The 21040-nt window shown below is 34.6% G+C and overlaps 1 protein-coding gene across 5 annotated transcripts in view; it reads right to left on the reverse strand.

Annotated features, from left to right (window-relative positions):
• The window catches only part of LOC130663777 (polypyrimidine tract-binding protein 2), a 142689-nt gene that overhangs the window by 22047 nt on the left and 99602 nt on the right, over positions 1-21040 (reverse strand). For 3 of the 5 annotated variants that reach the window (XM_057463223.1, XM_057463221.1, XM_057463224.1), the window contains exons 4-5: positions 18073-18222; positions 4989-5177 (exon numbers count right to left, since the gene is read on the reverse strand). In XM_057463223.1, coding sequence (XP_057319206.1) covers positions 4989-5177; positions 18073-18222 — 339 coding nt within the window. The remainder of the gene's footprint in view (positions 1-4988; positions 5178-18072; positions 18223-21040) is intronic. The other 2 variants (XM_057463225.1, XM_057463220.1) reach the window with 1 other exon arrangement.

Raw genomic sequence — 21040 nt, forward strand, 5'->3', positions numbered from 1 at the left:
GGATATAAAAAGCTCTGATTACTTGGTATAATGGCAGGAGGTTAAATGGGCTACTTTGTATTCTTCCATCTCGAGGATCGTTAATCGGGGAGTGCTTGGGTTAAAACTCTTGACGCTTCGTTGAGTACCGGATTTTATCGCTGAACGAATACCGATAGTTATAAAAACCGTTTAAACTTTTTTTTACTGTACATTGGGTACAACATCACACCCCGCTCTATTATATTTCTCTTTACTATTTCCTATTTTTTTTTCCTCTTTCGTACTAAAAATTCAACTTACAGCTTAAGAACACCCATTAAGATAAAGTACGCAAACGAGCTCGCGGAATCGTTCGTTTACTGTCTTTGTGCACCGGCTAAGGGTAGAAGTTGTAAAAAGACGGGGTTAAATAAAACAATAAGATCAAACTATTTAATTGTTTTTCCTCGAGTTTCACTGGGTAAAAGTTTTTTTTATGAATCTTTGTAAATTATTTTTTTTAATGGGCTTTGATGAGAGAAGAAGAGCATAGATGCCGATATAGACATCAACATAACGAACAAGAAAATAATTTAGTGTATACATATATGAGCTGGCGAAAGCATAAATGGTACGTTATGGTAATGTTTGGTGTACTCTGATGGCATCGCTATTAATTTCTACTACAAGCTATCAGGGGCTCCAAGTGGAAACAGCTTCACCCTTTGAAATAATAATTTCACTAGCCACAAGCATCCAAAAGTGGAGTACTCGGGTCAGTGATAATATATTAACGACGTAATAAATATTAATTCAACGTCGTCGACGTTGCCGTCGTTGGTAGTCGAGAGGGAAATAAATAAAAGTATCTAACAAATTCACATATAATACTATGGTGTACTGCATAGTCCAGTTAGCCGTGAGCATTAAATTTATAAATTCAATAGGTTTTGTCTTTTGGTGATAAAATTTATGGGAGGAAAGAGCCTCAGCAATTGCATAAATTTATTTCCCGGCTAACGAGTAAGTGCCTTAGTGCTGACGAGTTTTCGTTATCGGATTAACACTTGGTCATCACCAACGAAACTGTAACTTTTAGCTTTGCTTTCTACCAGTGCTAATCTCCATTAGTTTGTGACAACACAACCATTACAATTTAAATAAATAACTCTCTTTCTATTGGGAAAAGTTACGGTATTTAAATTTGGTTTTTTGGGCTTATAGGGACAATAAGTAATGAGTCGACGGGATCCACGTGATTTTAGAGTTTTAGGAACTGATGAAATGTTGAAAAGCAGCAGAACGACTCCAAGACAAGTAGATAGAAAGATAAAAAGTAGAGGTAAAAAAAAAGTTGTAAAAAAAAATAAAAAACAAGGAGGGTAAGGCGAAGAAGGAGCGAGAAAATAATATATGAGGCGTCTCGGGGAAACAATGCGCCGTCGTAGATCACCCAGGACACCCTCCATTAAAAATATTACGCCATCTTGGCGGTGTAACCACCCTCTTTACTCGGCAGTACTGGCACACTAGTAGTAGCAATAACAGTAGCAGTACCAGTACCAGTACCAGCTCCTTCACCTTTCCTTTTCACAACCCCTTGCCGCCACAACCCGACCACCAAGGCCTTTCCGTCTTTTATCTTCATCTCTGTCTCTCCCTCTCTGTCTCTCTCTTTCTCTTTTTCACCCGTCGCCGCGACTAGACCGAATAACAATGTGCCATTGTTGGCTGTACATCCACCATCGGGGGTGTGAAATATGCAAGCCGTTAAGATCCGAGCTGGAAGCTGCAGAAGCAGAAGCAGAAGTAAAAGTAGAAGTAGAAGCAACAGCAGCCTGGCTCAGTTTTGGTCTCAGCCTCGCTCACTCACAAACTTGCTCGTTCGCGTGAAGAGAGAAAGCCAACGAAGATGCCCATTGTTGTGGATGAGGAAAAGGACTCTGAAGAAGCCTGAGTCTCTCTCATTTTATGTATCCAATAGTATAAGTAATAGTTCAAGTGCCGAGGACGCTCCTGCTAGTGGTAGTAGGGCTACATTGTGACAGGAAGAAACGGGAAGAACAGCAGGACGTTGTGGATGAACGATCATTGCGATAATAATTGCGGAAGTCGTCAGTCTTATTTTTCATTTATTTTTTTTACTTTTACTATTTTTTTACCTCGAAACTGTTGAAAAAAATAAAGCATTAATTTGCTACTACGCCACCGGTGGATTATTAGACAAACTTTTGGTTAATTATTTTTGTGGGAACAATGATAAATATATATATATGTATTAATATAAATTAAATATTGTGAGCATTTATTATGCGCAATTATTTCATTTCGAGTACTTGTAACAATGGATACCTCATTGTTTTCTGTTTGCCAGCTCGAAAACTCTGACTGTAACCGGATAGACTTAGCGGAGTAATGGCAATACAAAGGTATTAATTTTTTTTCTCTTAAATATATGAGAAGTATGAGGACTAAAATGGTTACAACGACGATAGAAATAAAATACAATAAGTAAATTAGTTTAAAAGACAAGTTATGGATGTTCTTGTCCGCTTAGAATCCTGCTGAGACGTAGAATATATTAAATAAAAATAATTTTATGGAGTGAAAACTAAATCTAACGTACACAGAGCAACTGCGGTGGCTTTGCTTACACCCCCTCTTAAAAGGGGGTTATAAAGCGAAAAGATTTGAAGAAGAAGAAGAAGTAGCAGCGACAGACAGACAGACGAGTAGCACGAGAAAAGTGGAGCAGAGAAGTAGAGTGGAGCAATAGCCCTCGAGCCTCTGGCGTTTTCTTCTTCTTCTTCTTCTTTTTGGAAAAACCCCCGCCTGCATTCGGGAATCGGAAAAACGTTTCAGTGAAGCTTCCACGTGAATTTCCCAGCAGATGAAATCCCACTGTCTTCCTTCCTTCCTCGTTCGTTCATTCGTTGATAACCTCAAGTTTGTAACGGCTCGATGATTACCATCATTTTTAAAACGCAACATTTTATTGCCGTACACGATAATTATTAAACTTTATTTAGTTTCAATTTTTAAAATCCAGCTCAGAAAAAAACAACGTGTTTAATTCGCGTAATGACACTAACTTGAAGAACAAAGAGTGGACATAAAACGTAGACAATAAAATAAAAAAAAAGTTTAACTCGTGTAATGAAATAAATTAATGATCACAAATAGTTTAAAAAAAAGTAAAAATAAAAAGTCTAGATACAAAGACAAGGTAAAGATTAAAGTAGTGGAATGACGACGAAGAAAGTAAAGTGTCTAATTTGTAGTGCTCACACACAAAGTAAAGGCCAAAGTATAGAGTGAGCTCAAGTATAGAATGGAAGTCACCAAAGTGTCTTTATTAGAAGCCCTTTACTGGCTTTGGACAGCGTAACTCTCTGTGTGTCCAGTGGCAAAGCTTACTTGTTACATACTTTCATTCCAACACGTCCACATGGTGCACTCGTATCGAGTCCTTTCTTGTCTTACCCGGCACTTTATTCTACGCAGGACGACTTTACTTTCGTTTATTTATTTATTAATTTTTTTTTCTATTCTCCAGTCGGCTTTGGTAAACTCACGTCAGGAGAAAACATTATTCTCAATTAGCCGATTGTAAATTATATTAACGTAATTCCTTAATTGTCGAGACTAGACTCAAGACCAACCCAACCTACATCAGAGCCACCGCCCACTATCACATTCTATCTATCGATGTGCTCTAACTATTTTAATACATTTACTGACCAAAACAACAACAACAACAACAACAACAACAACAACAACAATATTAACAAGGACCGTAAGGACCATTGGGGCTCATTCATAAATTAACTATACGTTACGTTAACTATAATAGAGTTTACGCGGAGATTGTGTTAGATTGACGTGGGTCATCGCGTGGGACCTTAGAAACCACGGACGAGGTTCTATTACTTGGGAATATTCGATTTAGAAAATATTGTAGCGCATGCAGTTTTTTTTGTTCAAGTAACTGGTAAAGTTAAATATATTTCGGGTAAAAGTGTCTTTGTGGTTAAGGCCATTCTCAGACAGAGCCTCGGCTTTTGAAAAATTTTCAATGACTCAACTTTCATAAGTGTGTCGAAATTTTATCAATTAATTAAAAAAAATTAGAGCATTAAGTGAAAAAAGGACAATTTCGCTGAGATAAATTTGAAAAAAATTACTTATAGTTGATATCAAGTAGGGGTGTGCCGTCAACTGATCCCAACAATTTTATACCACAAGTGATCCCTACAAAGTGATCCCAACATCTGATCCCATCAACAATTGATTTTTATCAACTAATTTACATAATTTAACTTTTTATATTTACAACAGTGAATTTTAATTACTTATGTCATAGTAATTAATTAATAATTAATTAATTTATGAATTTGTCTGTAGGATCCATTATCGTGTGATTACTTGTCAGAGATCAGTTGTCATGGAATCCAAGTAGAAATTAAACGAATTTGGAAAATAAATCTCAGTAAAATCTTCGTCATTTTATCATTAGAATTCTCAAGTTTTGTGGACTAAAATTTATTCAACAAATTTCGTTTAACTCCACGGAAAAAATTGTAGTTGCTACAACAGCAGCTGTAGTTGAGGTTACAAGTTGGAGTAAAGAAATGCCAACTCGTACTTGGAAAACCTCAACCATACGTGTAGCAACGTCAGTACTATTTATGTAGTATCCTTCACTCGCTACTACAACATCTTGGTTAGAAGAACCACATTCTTTTTCCGTTTCCTAATCGATAACAACTGTAAGTAATTTTTTAAACATACTATATCTCAGCGAAATTACGACCACGTTGTCCTCTTTTCAATCAAGATTGTAATTAATTAATAAAATTTTAATACTGTTGACAGTTGAGTCATTGGATATTTTTAAAAAGCGAGGACACTGTCTACGAATGGCCTTAAAAGTTATTTAAAAAAATAAAAAAATAAAAAGTTTACGAAGTTAAAGAGGTAGTTTAGGTAATAGGTATGATTAAGATGTGTTTTTGTATTCAACTGACGTTTAATTTATTGACGATGGTGTTTGTAGCGAGACTACTGACCGCGTTGCTGTGGGCCTGGTCAGTCTTGAGCTCACGGTGATTACTGAATTGAACGTAGACAGCACGTCCTCTCAGTGCCGCACCACTTGATGCATAATAACCGACCATCGTCGTCGCCGCATTTTCGTCAGCCATTTCCAAAAACGCCTGTAACAAAAACAAACAAATTATTCAAATAATTTATCAAAAATTAGAGTTGCAGTTCTATACATTTTCATAACTTTCTATAACCCACAACTATCAGAAATAATAATTATTGTAATTATTTTAATTTTGTTAAATTTAACAGCTTAGTAGACTTTATCATCGCTTAATTAATCTGCATAATTTTCCAATTGCTACCAAGCACTCGTTTCCCTCACTCTCTTTCTCCTTTCTCACAGTCTCTTTCCACTAACTCGAACCAGAGTTTCCATTTCCGTCTTGACCTGCAGTCGTAACACAACGACCTAAATTGAATTTCGCTTGCTCTAGTCTCTGGTCCATATGCACCAGCACACATCCACATCTCCAGTGCACTTATCAATAATCCAGAAAATAATTCAAGTAAATTTTTTTTTTGTCTCTTCTTTCATTAATTTTATATTACGAAAAATAAGGCGGGTATAGATAGTGGAGAAAAAAATAGAGGAGGTGATAATACACGACAGGAAAAATAAAAATTTTAATTACATAAAATAAAAATAAATGTTTTGCGATAATTATATAGAGGTTGAAGGACATGCATTAATCGGGAAATGGAGAATTGTCGGCCCGGGGTGGAAGCGACAACGCTGGCAGTTTGTACGACGAAATCGGGTTAAGCCAGTTGCGGCGAAATCGCATCCGCTCCACGCCAGGTCACGAGACACACGACGACAGTAGAAGCTAGACACTCTACCCACTATTCTCTATAGTATTCTCTGTTCAGTGTATATATATGTATATTCATTTTGTATGCTACTATAGAGTACAGATGAACAGAGAGGCGTTTCGTGAATAATGTCCCGGCTCGACGAATTGCTGGACAAACGCTGTTAACGTGTTTCCACCCTTAATGACGCATAGAGAAACTCAAATTGTGTTTACCCAACACCACGATCTTTAGTTACGTCTATACACAACAACGCTTTTGTTAATTATAATATTATTAGTAATTACACGGTGGAAAATTTTAAGAAAAATTATCATCCTGAAGTTAACAGGCAATTATAAATTTTCGGATTTTTTTTTAACAGATCAATTATGAAAAAATTAAAAAAATTAAAATATGCACATGTAGAAAATTTAAAAAGTTAGAAGTGCAATTTTTTGAAATATTTTTTTATTTTTTACAACTCGTTTGGACGAAATTCAAAAATTCGACGTCGGCTAACTACAGTATCATGAAAAATTATGATCCTGAAGATAGCAGACATTTAACAATTTTTGAATTTTTGTTTTTCAACAAATTAATTGCAAAAAAAATAAAATAAAAATATGCACATGTAGAAAATTTAAAAAACTACAGGTGCAATTTTTTAAAATATTTTTTTTTATGGTTTATCGTCTAAAAAAAAATTAAAAAATTATTAGACGTCTGCTAACTTCAGTATCGTGAAAAATTATAATCCTGAAATTAGCAGACAATTAACAATTTTCGGATTTTTTTTTAACAGATCAATTATAAAAGAATAAAAAAAATAAAAATATGCACATGTAGAAAATTTACAAAGCTAGAGGTGCAATTTTTTAAAATATTTTTTTTATTTAAATTTATCTTTTTAAAAAAAAGTAGAAAAAATCCATAAATTTTTAATGAAAAATTACAATCCCTATTAAAACATTTTAATTCACCGGTAAAAAAAAAAAAAAATTTGCTGACTATTACTGCTGATGATTCAACAATTGGTAAAAATTACACAAAGCTGATTATTCTCGTGTAATTATTGATTTAGTACAGAGAAAGAGAGAAGAAAAATAGCCCGCGTAATTCAAATTTTTTATTTATTTGTTTTATGGTAAAAAAATAGGATGCAATACTTTTAGTGGACGTAAAAGATTCAAGGGGATTTTGAAGCACGCAAGATTCATAGCTGGTGGTCATACAGTATCAGCTTTGAAGGATCACTTGCAAGCTGGAATTTTTTAATATAATTCTTGGTCGTGTCATACATCTAGACTCACAACCCGACAATACATCCTACTCATTCATTTTTCAACAATTCTTCCGCAATGAATCAATAATCGCGTGGGAAATTTATTTAAGCTCCTGCATATATGAATTCTCATGTACATTCCTCATCGATTATCGCCAATTTAAATTGTGCGTACGCGAATATAGATTTTAAATAAAGAATTTTCCAATTATTAAAATTGAACCTTTTATTCCATTTTATAAACATTTTTCAACAAATATCGATTTGGCAGTTTACTGTTCACTTTAAAAACTGTTACTGCTTCCGAGCGAAAAATTCATGCTACGGCTTTGAATTTTATATCAAACAACATTGTTCCTCTCCCTCTCCCTCTCCCACTCTATCTATATATACAATTGTCTGGATGTTTAGAGTAAAAAAAAATGTAGAAATAATTCTAAGCCCGCAGGAGTAGCAGTTCATTGTGAATGCGTTGGCTTTTTTTCTCTGCACGGCTGGTTGCTCATTTGAACTGTACACACATTGTTGGTATCACAAGAGCTATCCAACCGGGTTGAAATAAAAAAAAAATTTTTTCCCTGAGGTGAGTGCCAAAATTCGTGAGAGATAGATAGCTAACCTACATGTACATCATATCAACAAGAATGGGATCAAGAAACCGTGAACAGTTCGAGAGTGTAAGAACTCATTAAATGATAACAAGAACATGAGAACTCGAATTGAAAAGAAGTAATTAAATATGACAAAAAAAATAACGGGAAAAAATTTATGTACGCAGAAAAAAGGGGACTAAAGGGCATATGACTTAAAGTCAAGTGAGCTGACTCATTTGTGATTTAAGGTAACGTCTTTATACTCACATTCATTTAAGTGGGACCGAGCGCTAGTATAATATATAATTTACCTGCGTTGTATACGTCTGTATATATATATAGCAGGGGGATGCGAAACGCGTTTTTACCCAGCATTGGTGAAAGTACCTTTGAAGTCTGCTGGTTAATGCGGGCTGGTCGTAGGCCGCCTCAAGGTGTATGATATATTATATATGCATGTGCATATATAATATAACATAATATAAAATATAAAGAAGGAGTTAAAGTAACAAGTTGTTAAAGGAGCTGAGTTGCCGAGCAGAGGGAGCGGATAAAATGTTGAATCAACTGGAAATATTATGTCCACTTTTTAATGGCTTGCATGGAATTATTTTCTTCATTTAGTGGATTAAAAAATAAATGTGAGGTCTTATAAATATTCTTGTACGTGCGCCGTTATTATACGAAGAAGCTTTAATTTGAGTGCAGTGAACTCACGTAGAGGAGCAGTAGCAGCAGCTTTTGCCACAGATACATCACAATAATATGACGTCTTTGCGAGGAGATAATCACTATTTATGGGGTTATAGGCTCGTTCGTTGGGGGTGTAATGCACCTGCGCACCGTCGTATGTAACCGTAATGGATGTGCGCAAAGGTGGCTTCGATTATTATTTATTAGGCTAGTAAAAATAGTAATAAAGAATGTGTAGCACAGATATTTGTGTGTGCGGTAATAACAGGAAGGTAAAAATGTGAGAATATATATATGTGTATTTATATAAATCGATCGAGTCGGCTGCCGGATTGTTCGTCGATTGAAATCCAAGCGTGTGAGCCTATAATATCTCTCTGGTATTCAAACTCACTCCCTCTTCTGATTTTCTCTCGGTTCATTTACGTAAAATTTTCTCTCCTCTCCTTTCCTCTCCTTCCGCTACCACTTCCACCACCTTTGCCACCTACCCCTGTTCCACTGACTCATACCCACCCTCTCTACTCACTCATATCTAACGGAACATGAGCTGTGAGATATAGAAGAGTATATCGTCAATCACCTTCTCTTTATCTAACCCCCATTCCCACCAGGGTGTTTCTCTTGTTCTACAACGCGGCTTCTACGTCTCTTTCCGCACATCTACTTTTGTGGTAAAATTAATACGCCAGAGAGAAAAGCGGATTAGTTGCTAGAGAATAGGTTCGTTTGGAAAACACCACCGAGATATTGTGCATACCGAAATTCTCGGGTGTTTATTATAGTTTTGCCGCTACTATAATATTATATATTTACTGTATGTACGAGGCCTTTGTTTAAAAACATTTCACTCAATAACTGATTCATACTTATTATATCCACATGTATATTTATAAATTTTGTACGAATTGATCTAAATATGCATAAGTATACTCAAACTATCGCTTCAATATTTACATATTCCAATACTGCTGGTATGAAATAATTAATTTTGTTTTTTTTCTTATTGGTCGGTGATTTAATATGTTTTTTAAACAAACAAAGAGTTACTAAAAATATTAATGATAAAAAGGGAATGTCGAGGACGAGGGCGTATGTAATGAAAAGCCTCTTTTCACTGTTGAGTTTACCGGTAGTCGTTTCCACAACTTTTACGTGAACTCGATGCTGCTGAACAAAAATATTCCGAGTACACATTCAACATACATTCACATATGTATGGGCTGGCTACAAATATATTGCGCGGTAGTTTTACAGCGTAAAAGTGTAGTCTCGTTGGACTACTGTCTGTTTGAGTAAATAAAATGAAATAAAAAGTCATAAAAATTCACTTCGATCCTTTGGTTATTTTTAACTCAATATACCTATCGTCTGTCTCTCTCTTGCTGTTGATATAATTGATTGTAAAAACACAAAAGAAAATATTTGCTGTACCGAATTTTCTTTGTAAACTTTTTCATTTAAAGTTTTTACATTACTCTCGAGTGTGTGTATTTTTTTTTCTATACTGTTTTATAAATTTATTTATTCTGTTTTGTTTAGTGGAATAAAAACACAATAGTCAGACTGAAGAATGAATAACATGATTAACAATCTATTTTGTGAACCATACTTCACATTACAATAAAACTTTGTATAGTTTATATTTAACGTGTGAATAATATACAACCAGAATGTGAACAGCTCACTGTAGTCTGGAATTAATTAATTTATACTTTACCCCGAATAAGCCGGAGGGCTTATTACGGTTCGAAAAGCTCCCGAGGAGGAAACTCTCTCGGGAGTTTTCTTGCACACGGCCATAATCCGAAAAACGTCCTTTTCAAAAATTTACATTTTACTTTAACAGTGAGCCACTCATACAACTCCGCCACCGACCGGCTCTCAATCCGCTAATGCTGATAGTGATGAAAAAGTTTAAGCCTCAGTCCGGTTTTAAACAAGAAATCCGCGGCTCGAGATAAGAAAGATATCGGGCGATTGCGTATCTTGTAGCAGCCGCTGGATTTATCACGAGTTTCCGATAAAATTTACTACTGGTGTATACACGTGTACCTGAAGATCAGAACGTTTTTCGCAGAACAAAAATAAGAAAAAAGAAATGAAAAGTAAAAAATCTAATGGATGTAGATTTCGTAAATGTTTTACACGTCACCCGAAAATGACAGGCCACCCCCAACTACACACAAAAAAAAATTCTCGACTGAAGGTAAATATTCTTGATTCAAGAAAATTTTTTTGGAGACCTAAATTTTCTCAGATAAAGTAGAAATCTTCTCCAACCAAGACGAATTCTCTTGGCTCAAGAAAATCTTGACTTGGTTCCCGAAAACGTTTGTCTTCAAAAATATTTTCTTGACTCAAGATATCTGTTTTTTCTGTGTACCCCTAAATTCGCCTTTAGACACAAATTTCGTGAATTATTTTCATTTTCGTTGCGTCAAAAACGTTCCAAACTTCAGGTACATATATACACAAGCTAGTAAATTTTATATGGAAATAATAATAATAATAATAATAATAATAATGACATTGTAGAAAAAAAATGGGATAACTGAATGTGAGAAAGGGAAGGAATTAAAAAATTGAAAACCAAGTAAAACAGAAAAAATTCAATAGCCAAAGGTAGGGGTGGGCGCATTCATGGTTGAATAAGCTCGTATAGGTTTGACGTTATTCGTTCCGTACCGGGCGATCTTTTTTCCTTTCAACTTGTTCACGTTTCTATATACGTTGATCGCGATCGAGTTCTGTGTGGAGGCCAAGAGCAGCATGGCAGCGGGAATGCCAGCGGGAGTTTTAGAAGCAGCCAGTTGTGTGGAAATGAGAGGCCGAGAGAAGACTCGAGAGGTTTTCAATTCGACTCTGGGCATATATGCGAAATGGAAGGACCGAAAAGCGAGAAAGAATAAGTATGGATGGTAGTAAGTACACTGAGTAAGTGAGATAGTTGACCCACTGCTCGTCAACTCGTTCTTTTTACTGATCCCGCCAAAATAGAGAGAACGCAATATAAAATATGTTGGAGAAGATGTGTGTATATGTGTGTGGGTGTATGCGGACCTATTGGGTCGAACCTGGAGAAGGTGTAGATGAGGATTGGTGGAAGGGTAGCGGCGATAGTGTTGGAAAAAGGCAGCCTCGCTCGATACACCAGCCGGAAATGCATTCAGATGGCATTGCTCCCGCCGTAATGCCAAGTGTGAGTGCATTGGAATAAAAAATGGGTGAATAAAAAATAAAATATAAAAAATAAAAATAGAGAGAATAAATACACTGAGAATCTGATACTTCTGGCATGCTAAAAGTAATGATTTAGCTGTGAAACACGAGGCAGTATGTGCGACTGAAAAAGAGACGCAACCGCCGTGAAATACGATAAATTTGCATGAGGTAAAGCGGAAAGTCAGAAGTCTCATGTGCTTGACTTGCTCTTTTATCTTATTTTTTTTTTCTTTCTCTGTATTGTTTTTCTCTTTTTTTTATATCTCTGTATCCTTTAGTATAGCAAAGGATTTTAAATTCGACAGATCTCATTTCGTCTGCCCGTGTCTGGTCTCGTTACGTCACGTCACTGAGGACAACAAACGAAGCAGAAAGCAGCTTTGTGCTTATGTATGTGAGGAACATGTGTGCGTTTGTATGTTTTATAGATTGCCCGATGTTGGATCCTACGTAAGGCACCGACGTCCAGCCGTGTGACACGTCGTAAACTCCAGGTGTGTTGCACACCCTCACCAGGACATCACGAATACAAGAAGAGGATAAACAACCACGAGAATGGGTTTAAATTTTATCGTTACGGGTCACGAACATGCTCTTTCCGTCGTGCTTGCGCTGCATTAAGCGATTAAAATGTGTAACATAGTCGGTTAGCTAGAGCACACGATCTTACGTGAGTAATTAATACCATTTGTTTGATGAATACTCTTTTGTTATAATAATAATTATTATTATTTTGGTTTATTAAATCTTATTTACAGCACAGAGCATTTATTCCGGTCAACTTTAATCACTAAAATATTTTTAATTTCATTTTTTCATTTCCCCGAGTGAAATAAATATGTAGAAATTTTTTTCCCTTAACCACTTTATGTTCTGTACCTTTATCCCCTCAACGAACTCAGTGTTATATATGATATGATACATACTGTGTGACATATGATATGACCGTAGGTAAAAAAAGATAAAAAATATCGGGCACAGTGGTATGATGTTGAGTTTTCATCGAATTGCCGTTATTACGCACTCGAGAGTGAAGTTCGCTGCAAAATTCATACGTGTATCGTCGTTTGGACAGACGGACGAACGAACGAACGGACGGACGAACCGGATGGATGAGTTTACGATGACGAAAAAAATTTATAAATGCACCCGCAGACCTCGCGTGTAAATTTTAGAATAGACTGCGTGTGTCAACAGAAATGTAACCGTTATTAACTAAAACTCATCATCGTTGGGTCGAGAAAAAAAATTTAGAAAAACACATCGACCCTTTTTTTTGCTAACGTCAAATTGAAACAGTATAAAAATTTTATTTATATTAAACAAACGATATAAAAGGTATTTAGTTGATTGAAGTATTTTGTAAAATTGAATTTCCGGCGATAAAAAATAAAATAACAAATAAAATATTTTTTTTTACGGCTTTAAGGTTTAAATTTTATGAGTTAAAAGATTGCTGGGAGTATAAAATATAAACAGGCGGCGTGAAATTTTAAGTTAAATAAAGTTTGAGTAGATAATAAAACCCCGCAATGACCAATAACTAAAAATAATAAAATTAATACCACAACAATGTATTAATAGTAAAAAAAAAATTATATAGGAAAATAATTAGCGAATATCGATTATTTACGTTAAATAGTTGAGGCTTACGGTAAAGTTTTTTAATATAAAAAAATGTGTGGATGTTTTAATATAAAACCGGAGCGAAGGAATAAAGTATGAAAAGTGTTAATTGAGATGAAATAAAGTAAATGAAAGCCGAAAAAAATGAGCTACTGAGCATTAATTAACTCGTCCTTATTTCTTGCCAATTCCTAAGGGGAGTGAAAAGTTTTAATTGAATTTAAAATATTAATATCACGAGTCTGTATATCACGCAGTTGGGAGATTAGTGTACTAGACGCTATCCACTCGTTTCATCGACACTTGACGTCCCCCTTAACGTAGAGTGAGTGAGTGAGTAACAGAGAGAGGAAGAGAGAGTGAATGTCCTCAACAGCAGAGTAGCAGCAGCAAGCCAAGCCCCGGCAACACACGCCTTTGTCCTTTGACGCTTAATTAATTAACTAATTAATGAAAAAAATTTCTTTGAGTATTAAACACGTAATCTCTGTGATACATTATAAAGAACTCGGATAATTTACCTGTTTTTAAATTGTTAAGATGAGTTAATTCTGTTAATTTATATAGCAGACGAGTACTGGGTCTAATTAATTTAATTTAATAATTTTAAAAGGACGCGCATGTATATAAATATTTTATTTGTTAATGGAAAGTTATATGGAGTGGTAATGTTGTCTATGATTTGTCGTTTGCGGATTAACTGACAAACTATGTTAGAATTTCAGTGAATGCCGGGGCTCGATTTACCTCGAGAAATGCCATTCAAATGTACAACTAAAGACGATACCCACCGACACAAGATGAGAATGGGACGAAAGAGATAGAGGCAGATAGAGAGAGTTAGTAAGTTAGTGAGGGAGTGGAGTATATGAAAAGGAGCTTGATGTATATAAACGTCTGAGTAACTTGGCTGAAACTTGAAATCAAAGCAAATATAGTGAAATTACCCTTAGGGGGTCAGTTGTCTCATTTCGCTGTCTCTCCTCGACTCCAACATCTACATGAATATGTATACAAATATATGGATGTATATATGTGGATATATACAGCTATACTGTATAGAACAAGCAATATTACCACCGCGAAACTCGATTGCCGCGAGTTACGTACCAACTGTTTACATCCAGCTGATAAATTAGCCGACGATACATTAACCCGAATTATTAGACGATTGAGTTATATATTCCTGTTTTTAAACCTGACCGAATCTACTATAATTACATATATATATTAAATATTTAATTTAACTATTTTAATTTTGAATACGTTGCTCATGTAAATATTTGTAATTGTGAATATTAAATTCCATGTATTTGAATATTTGTTTAAAATAAAATAAAAAAATTCTGCATTAAATTTCATCAGGATGATTTAAATATTTATCCGAAAATTGATTCTATGAATTTATTAAAAATGCGTATTTTCTATACCGACAAATTTATCGTTTAATTATTCAATTTATTTTTAAATATTTTCATGAGTGAATAATAAAATATATGTGGGTACACATAATTTAAAAAAATAATTTGGAGATTCTATAAAGAAATAAGTGGGTGATAAAACAGTAATTAGCAAATACAAACGGTGATTAAAGCAATTAACGACAGGGTTCACTAGGCCAGAGTAAATGATCCGTAATTAACGATCATTGTTTGTACTGCCGTGGAAAATAGATAAAAAAAAAATAAAATAAAGTAAAAATCGAACGAGAGAAAAACAATAGCAAGTAGAAAAGTTAAACGGGTGGCGAGCCAACCGCACGCTCTCATGGTTCGTAAAATTTCCATCAGGAATATACGGGTCGTATTCTCGGTTGCACGATTTGGCCGGTCAACAGTTATGTATATCGATGGTTACATGCCAGAGAAAGACAGAATACAGATAATGTCTATGTATATAAATATACATATGTACATAATACACATATACGATACAGACTATATATATATAAACAGGACTCTTGCGGTCTTTCTCTCTCATAACAACCCCGACGACCCGAATATTACCGTGCGCGGACCCTGTGACCTCCTCACAACGAAATATTCCCAACTAAAACCTCCAGCGCACATATATAGACACACACACACACACTCACCCCCTTTGTGTTTAACCCCCGCTGCGCTTCCGACGCTAATGCGCGCGTAATTTCCGCGAGGTAAATCTCTTCATCTGGCTCAGTGCGGTGAATAGCGGGCATCGGTGCATTATTTTAATCCAGGCCAGCATAAACAAAACCCAGGCTTATTTGCGATTCGATCGCATACGAATATATTAATGCTGTTTATTGACACTGTATCGAATATTACGTGTGCTCGATATCGCGCTAACACGAGTGGACTGACGGGTAAAAAATGTTATTCCAACTTAAATAATTTAAAAAAAAAAAACAACTAATTCGACTGATAATATTATCATTCAAAATAATAATAATGATGTTGATAATGATAAACAGGGAAATTAATAATTAATATCGTTATCAATAATAAATATAAATATAATATATTATGTATGCGATATGGAAATTATTTTATAAACAACAATTTGTGATATGTTAGGTATGTTTGTTATTAATTAGATTTTTATATTCAATAAACCATTAATAACGCTCGGGCAGTTAATAATTAACAAGTAATTACATGGCAATACGCGATAACGATGCCGAGAGAGGAGGAAAAATATAAATACCGATGCAGGAAATAATGCAGTGTGTACCACAGCAAAAATTAAATTACTCCGGTGGTCGCATTCATTCGTTAAATTTTCCAACAAATTACACTAGGTGTGTATATGTATGTATTTATATATATATATATATATATATCTAGGATCAATTAACAAATGTTTTCATGTTAAAAGCATTCGTTCAATTATTTAGAGGGTGTATTGTCTTTTGAATTTTATATATAAATATGTATGTATATATATGTGTATGTTAATGAAAACTATATTAATCAAAGCTATATAAATAAAATAAACAATATGTATCAAAATAAAAGTATAATTTAATTCGATAAATTCAAACCCAAATATTTGTTGTTTTTGATAATTATTATTAATTAATTATTTTAATGGATCGTTAACGGATGAAAAATATGAATAATAAATATTTGAATTATAAAATAGAGGGATTTCGTGCTCAATAAAAGTTCTGTTTAAAAATATTTTACGCCGAGAATTAAATTAATAAAAGGACAGTAATTGATTATTTAGTGATATAAATATATATGTATTTACATATATATGTTTGGAGGAAACTATCAACACGGTTACCATTACTGGTGTAGGAAGGAATGAGCCCGCGATTATTGGTTGACTCTGGTGTCGATATTGTGGTCGCCTTTGTCGCGAATTCTCTCTTCCTTTTCAGACCGCAGCTGCTTTCCAAAGCGAACTGAAGCTCACCGAGATAATGGGTAAACGGTGGTTGGTCATTCGATTGCTGTGTGGTCGGATGATTCGATTGTTTCTGGTGATGCATCACAATAGTGAGTACCCGTGCGTACACATTCGATTCTAGTCCCGTTTAGATATAAAAGATACTTATTTTCAGAAATCTACAGACAACTATCTACCGATCATTGATTCCTCGTGGCTTATGTGTTTCTTCGGGTATTTGCGGAGTGAACGCAGATTAAATCCGGAGTGGATGACTGTTTATTTATTTAATTCCTCGGAGTGAAATTTCATTCCGAAGAGGAGTTTATTTTAATATCCGAATTTCAAATCGGAGTGAATGCGGATTGAAATAAAATTACTCCCGATTTTTTACAGTGTACACGAACAGATTGGAACCTGATTGGTTACTGTACTGCACCTGACTCAGTACGATGCTGGAAAAAAATGCTCGATTGTGGTGCAGCATTTAAATATAGTAGAAACCTAAACATGGAAACCTTCTCAATAAGACAATTTATAGATAAATTAAGAAAAGTATAGATAGCCCGAACTGGGAATCGGACCCAGACCAATATCGCGCCGAGTGCTCTACCAGTTGAGTTATCCGGCACTATACTATATTCCGTTCAATTTGATCTATAACTTATTGAGCCACACCGTCCATCGTACGGCAATACACCATTTAAATGCAGCACCACACTGACTACTGTGGGACCTGACTGAGTCGGGTACAGAACAGTAACCAATCGGGTTCCAATCTTTCCGTGTATTGTAAGCTACTCTTTCCTGAATACCGAGCCTATTTCACGGTAGGCATCTTAAGAGGATATGCTATCTGTGCTCTTTCCTACACACATTTAAACAAACGGGACGGTCTTTGTTGCACTTACATTAGCAAATGGAAATTTCAAATAAGCCGTTCTCAGATATAAACTGAAATTTCCGAATGAGAAGCATTTCATTCGATAAATAGTAACTTTACGCATCGAATGAAATATTTTATTCAATAATTTGGATCTTTATCTACGAAAACGGTTCATTTGAAAATCACCTATTTCACTCTCTTAAGGCCTATTGCCTCTGACGTCAGGAACTACCCCCAGCCTGTGACAAGATTCACCCCCCCTAGAGAAGGGCGAGATGGACATTGAAGCGGACGAAGAAGAGGCATTCCGACGGGGCCCTCCAAGAGGACCCAACGTGACGTCATCTAACTATTCTCACCCTTACCCTAATTATATCACTTATCATTAACTGTCCGTATTATACGATTAGTTGTCGGGTTTAATAATGTTTAATTGTTTAATAAATATTTGCTTCTATCTACGAGCAAGTGAAATATATTGAAGTGTCCTTCTTACAGTATACATAAAAATAATGATGATTGTTTACCTGATTCTTTCCCTTGAGAACAAGAACGTTGGTGACTCTGCCGAACGGCATTCCCAAATTGATAATTTCAGACTCAGAAACTTCACTTGCGATATTCCGTATGTGAACTACCTTTGAAGGCTTGCCGTTGTGACTCTTGTCCAGCTTAGCCTGTTGAACATGAAACAAAAAGAATAAAAAATAAAATAACGATGAAAATAAAAATAAAAATGTAAAGTTATCCATTATTTATTAAAATGCAATTTTCGTGATCCAATAATGGTATAGAATAAAAAAATTTTTATGCAAATATATTTCTTTTAGGCAGACTATATATTTCAATCGACTCTTGCTGCCGCAGGCGAAGTTTTCAATCACGCCTCAATCTAGTCGACTCCCCTCATACTTTAGGAACTCTTCTATGTATCGTCTTTTTTTTTTCTTCCTTTACGTTTTTAGTTTTTTTATTTATACATTTTTATTTTTAACAAAAACCAACGCTCAAGGATATAGTCTTGAAATAGTTTTTCTCTGGGTTCTCAGTGTGTATCGTCTACGACTCATCAAGAGTTTAATCTCAAGGGATGTAAACTACGTACAGACAAAATCTGATAAGTGCTGAGTTATAGTTCGCCATATCAACTCAGTCTATATCGATTGTCGTTGCCGTACATCAAACCGTTTTTTACTTTTTTTAACTACATTTTTTAATCCTGTTTCCCTTTTTTATTTTTTTCTACCCATGTTTTACTTTTTATACGAGTATTTTGTTTCTGTTCGTGCTGATTTCTCGTAGGCAGACTTGTAAAAAGAATAAATAAAAATAAACTACTAGCCTTTATAACAGAGCTCAACAGGTCAGGATGCTGGCTCACCGAATTTACTGGTGTTTTGTTATTTTTTATTTAGTTCGTTCGTTCGTTCATTTGTGTGTTTGTTTAATAAGTTAATTAATTTATTTATTTATATTTCTTTTAGTCTTTACTAAAAGTAATTAATTTAGGTTTGTTACGTTATTACAGGGTTTAACGTTTCAAATCAACCTACGAATTAATTTACTTGCTGAGTATGTTTGGATAAATCTAATTCAACATGAAATGAAGGGATTGAGATGCACATAGAGGTAGAGATAGAGACAGAGACAGAGACAGAGATCAATAGATAGATAGATAGAGATATTTTTCGAGCTTTTATGGTACTCTGTCACTCTCACTTTTCGAATGGCAATCACGATGTACTTCCTCCAATTCGTGATTGTGGTCCCCAGCTTTCCCCGGCTGTCTCTTCTTCCGTGCCACTACTAGGGCGAATGGAACTAGTGTACGCATACTACTACGTCAATTCAACCCTTTTCATCCCTGTCGATAATTGCTCATAATGGAGGCAATTCGTGGAAAATCGATTATGGGGAAATGGTCGAGTACCGGTCGACGATAGATGTGTATGTACAGTAGAGTGACTATTCTATAGTCCGATACGTTTTTTTTTCTCACACGTACGTAATAAAAAAAACTAAATAAAAATAATAAAAAATTTTTTTTTCAATTCAACTATCATTCGCGATATTTTCTGCATTTATCTTTTGATTGATACTCGGAATATTTTTTTTTTTTTTTACTGTTCTCTATACAAAATGTCGAAAGCATTGATAGAAATAAAAAAAGTTTAATAAAAATGTGAAAATAAAAAAAAAGGATATAAAAAGTATTGAAATAGAAAAATAAACATCTAAAAATTGTACATTGCATTTGTTCCTCAACCGAAATAGATTTTAAAAATATTTTGTTTTCGCGCACCCGAAGCGAACGATGATTCAATTTTCGGGCCGTAAACAATCAAAAGAACGGACGGTAACGAAACGAGAACCATTCGGTTAATTGGTCTCCGTACCCTTGGGGGTATGTGGCAGTGGCGAAAATAAAAAATATGACGGAAAAAAAAATTGAAGTAAATAAATAAAAAAAAAAATGTTGATAAATGAAATAAAATAAACAAAATATTTTTATACATTTTTACAATTGGTCATACGCGGTCAAATAAAGCGCGGACGTGTGCAATCGTGTTTCATGACGTGCCGATTGTTTTTAACAAAAGAAACAAAAATTAAAAATTTACTATTAAAATGAAAATTAAAAATAACTAGAATATATATTTGGATGAAATTAATAATACAATATAAATGAGTGCGCGTATGCTCAAGCGTTATTTATAAAATAGTTCATTGAATCGATAATAAACAAGCGTATCGTCTATTTCAATATTAATTAACGTAAATAATAAATTATTTGCTAACTGGTTTCGAAATCGTCATTATACAGCCCGTACATTCACTGACACGTGTTCTCTTTTGCGGCCCGAGTATGGTATACTGCTATATATATATATATATATATATATATATATATATATATATATATACATTTTTCCACTTTATCGCGAACGCGAGGCTTGAAAATATAGTTAATTTCACAATACGGTGAAAATAAAAATATTTTATTAAAATTTTTAATCAAAATCAATTAAAGCAACAAATTCCATCAATTAATAATAATTAAATCTAAAACGCACGACTTCAAACATCGGCATCGAAAAAATTTGAGCTATGAATGAAAAAATTCAATTTTTTCCGATAAATTTGACAGAAGTCAATAGACGATTTAAATAATTTTTCTATAATAAATTGGCCGGGGATAAGAATAAGCAGGAAAAATAATATTGGCAATTTAATGTCATGTATCAACGTGAAAGTAAACAATTGATTCATCTTTATCGTAGCAAATCCGTAGGATAAGCAAAGTGTCTCAAGTGTCCGTTGGAACAAGGACTTTTTTTTAACCCTCGTGTTCTATCATCCGTTGGTTGTCGTCCTCGTCTGCGCGGTCTTTATCCCGAGGTAGATAGGCGTCACTGGTAACCCGCCGCCACACTATACCAGCTTCAGCTTCAGCTGTATTTCGCTTCTCTTACCCACCAGGGTGCCGCTTGAATT

Source organism: Microplitis mediator, chromosome 2 (genome assembly GCF_029852145.1).
Source record: "Microplitis mediator isolate UGA2020A chromosome 2, iyMicMedi2.1, whole genome shotgun sequence".
In the NCBI taxonomy this organism is placed as follows: domain Eukaryota; kingdom Metazoa; phylum Arthropoda; class Insecta; order Hymenoptera; family Braconidae; genus Microplitis; species Microplitis mediator.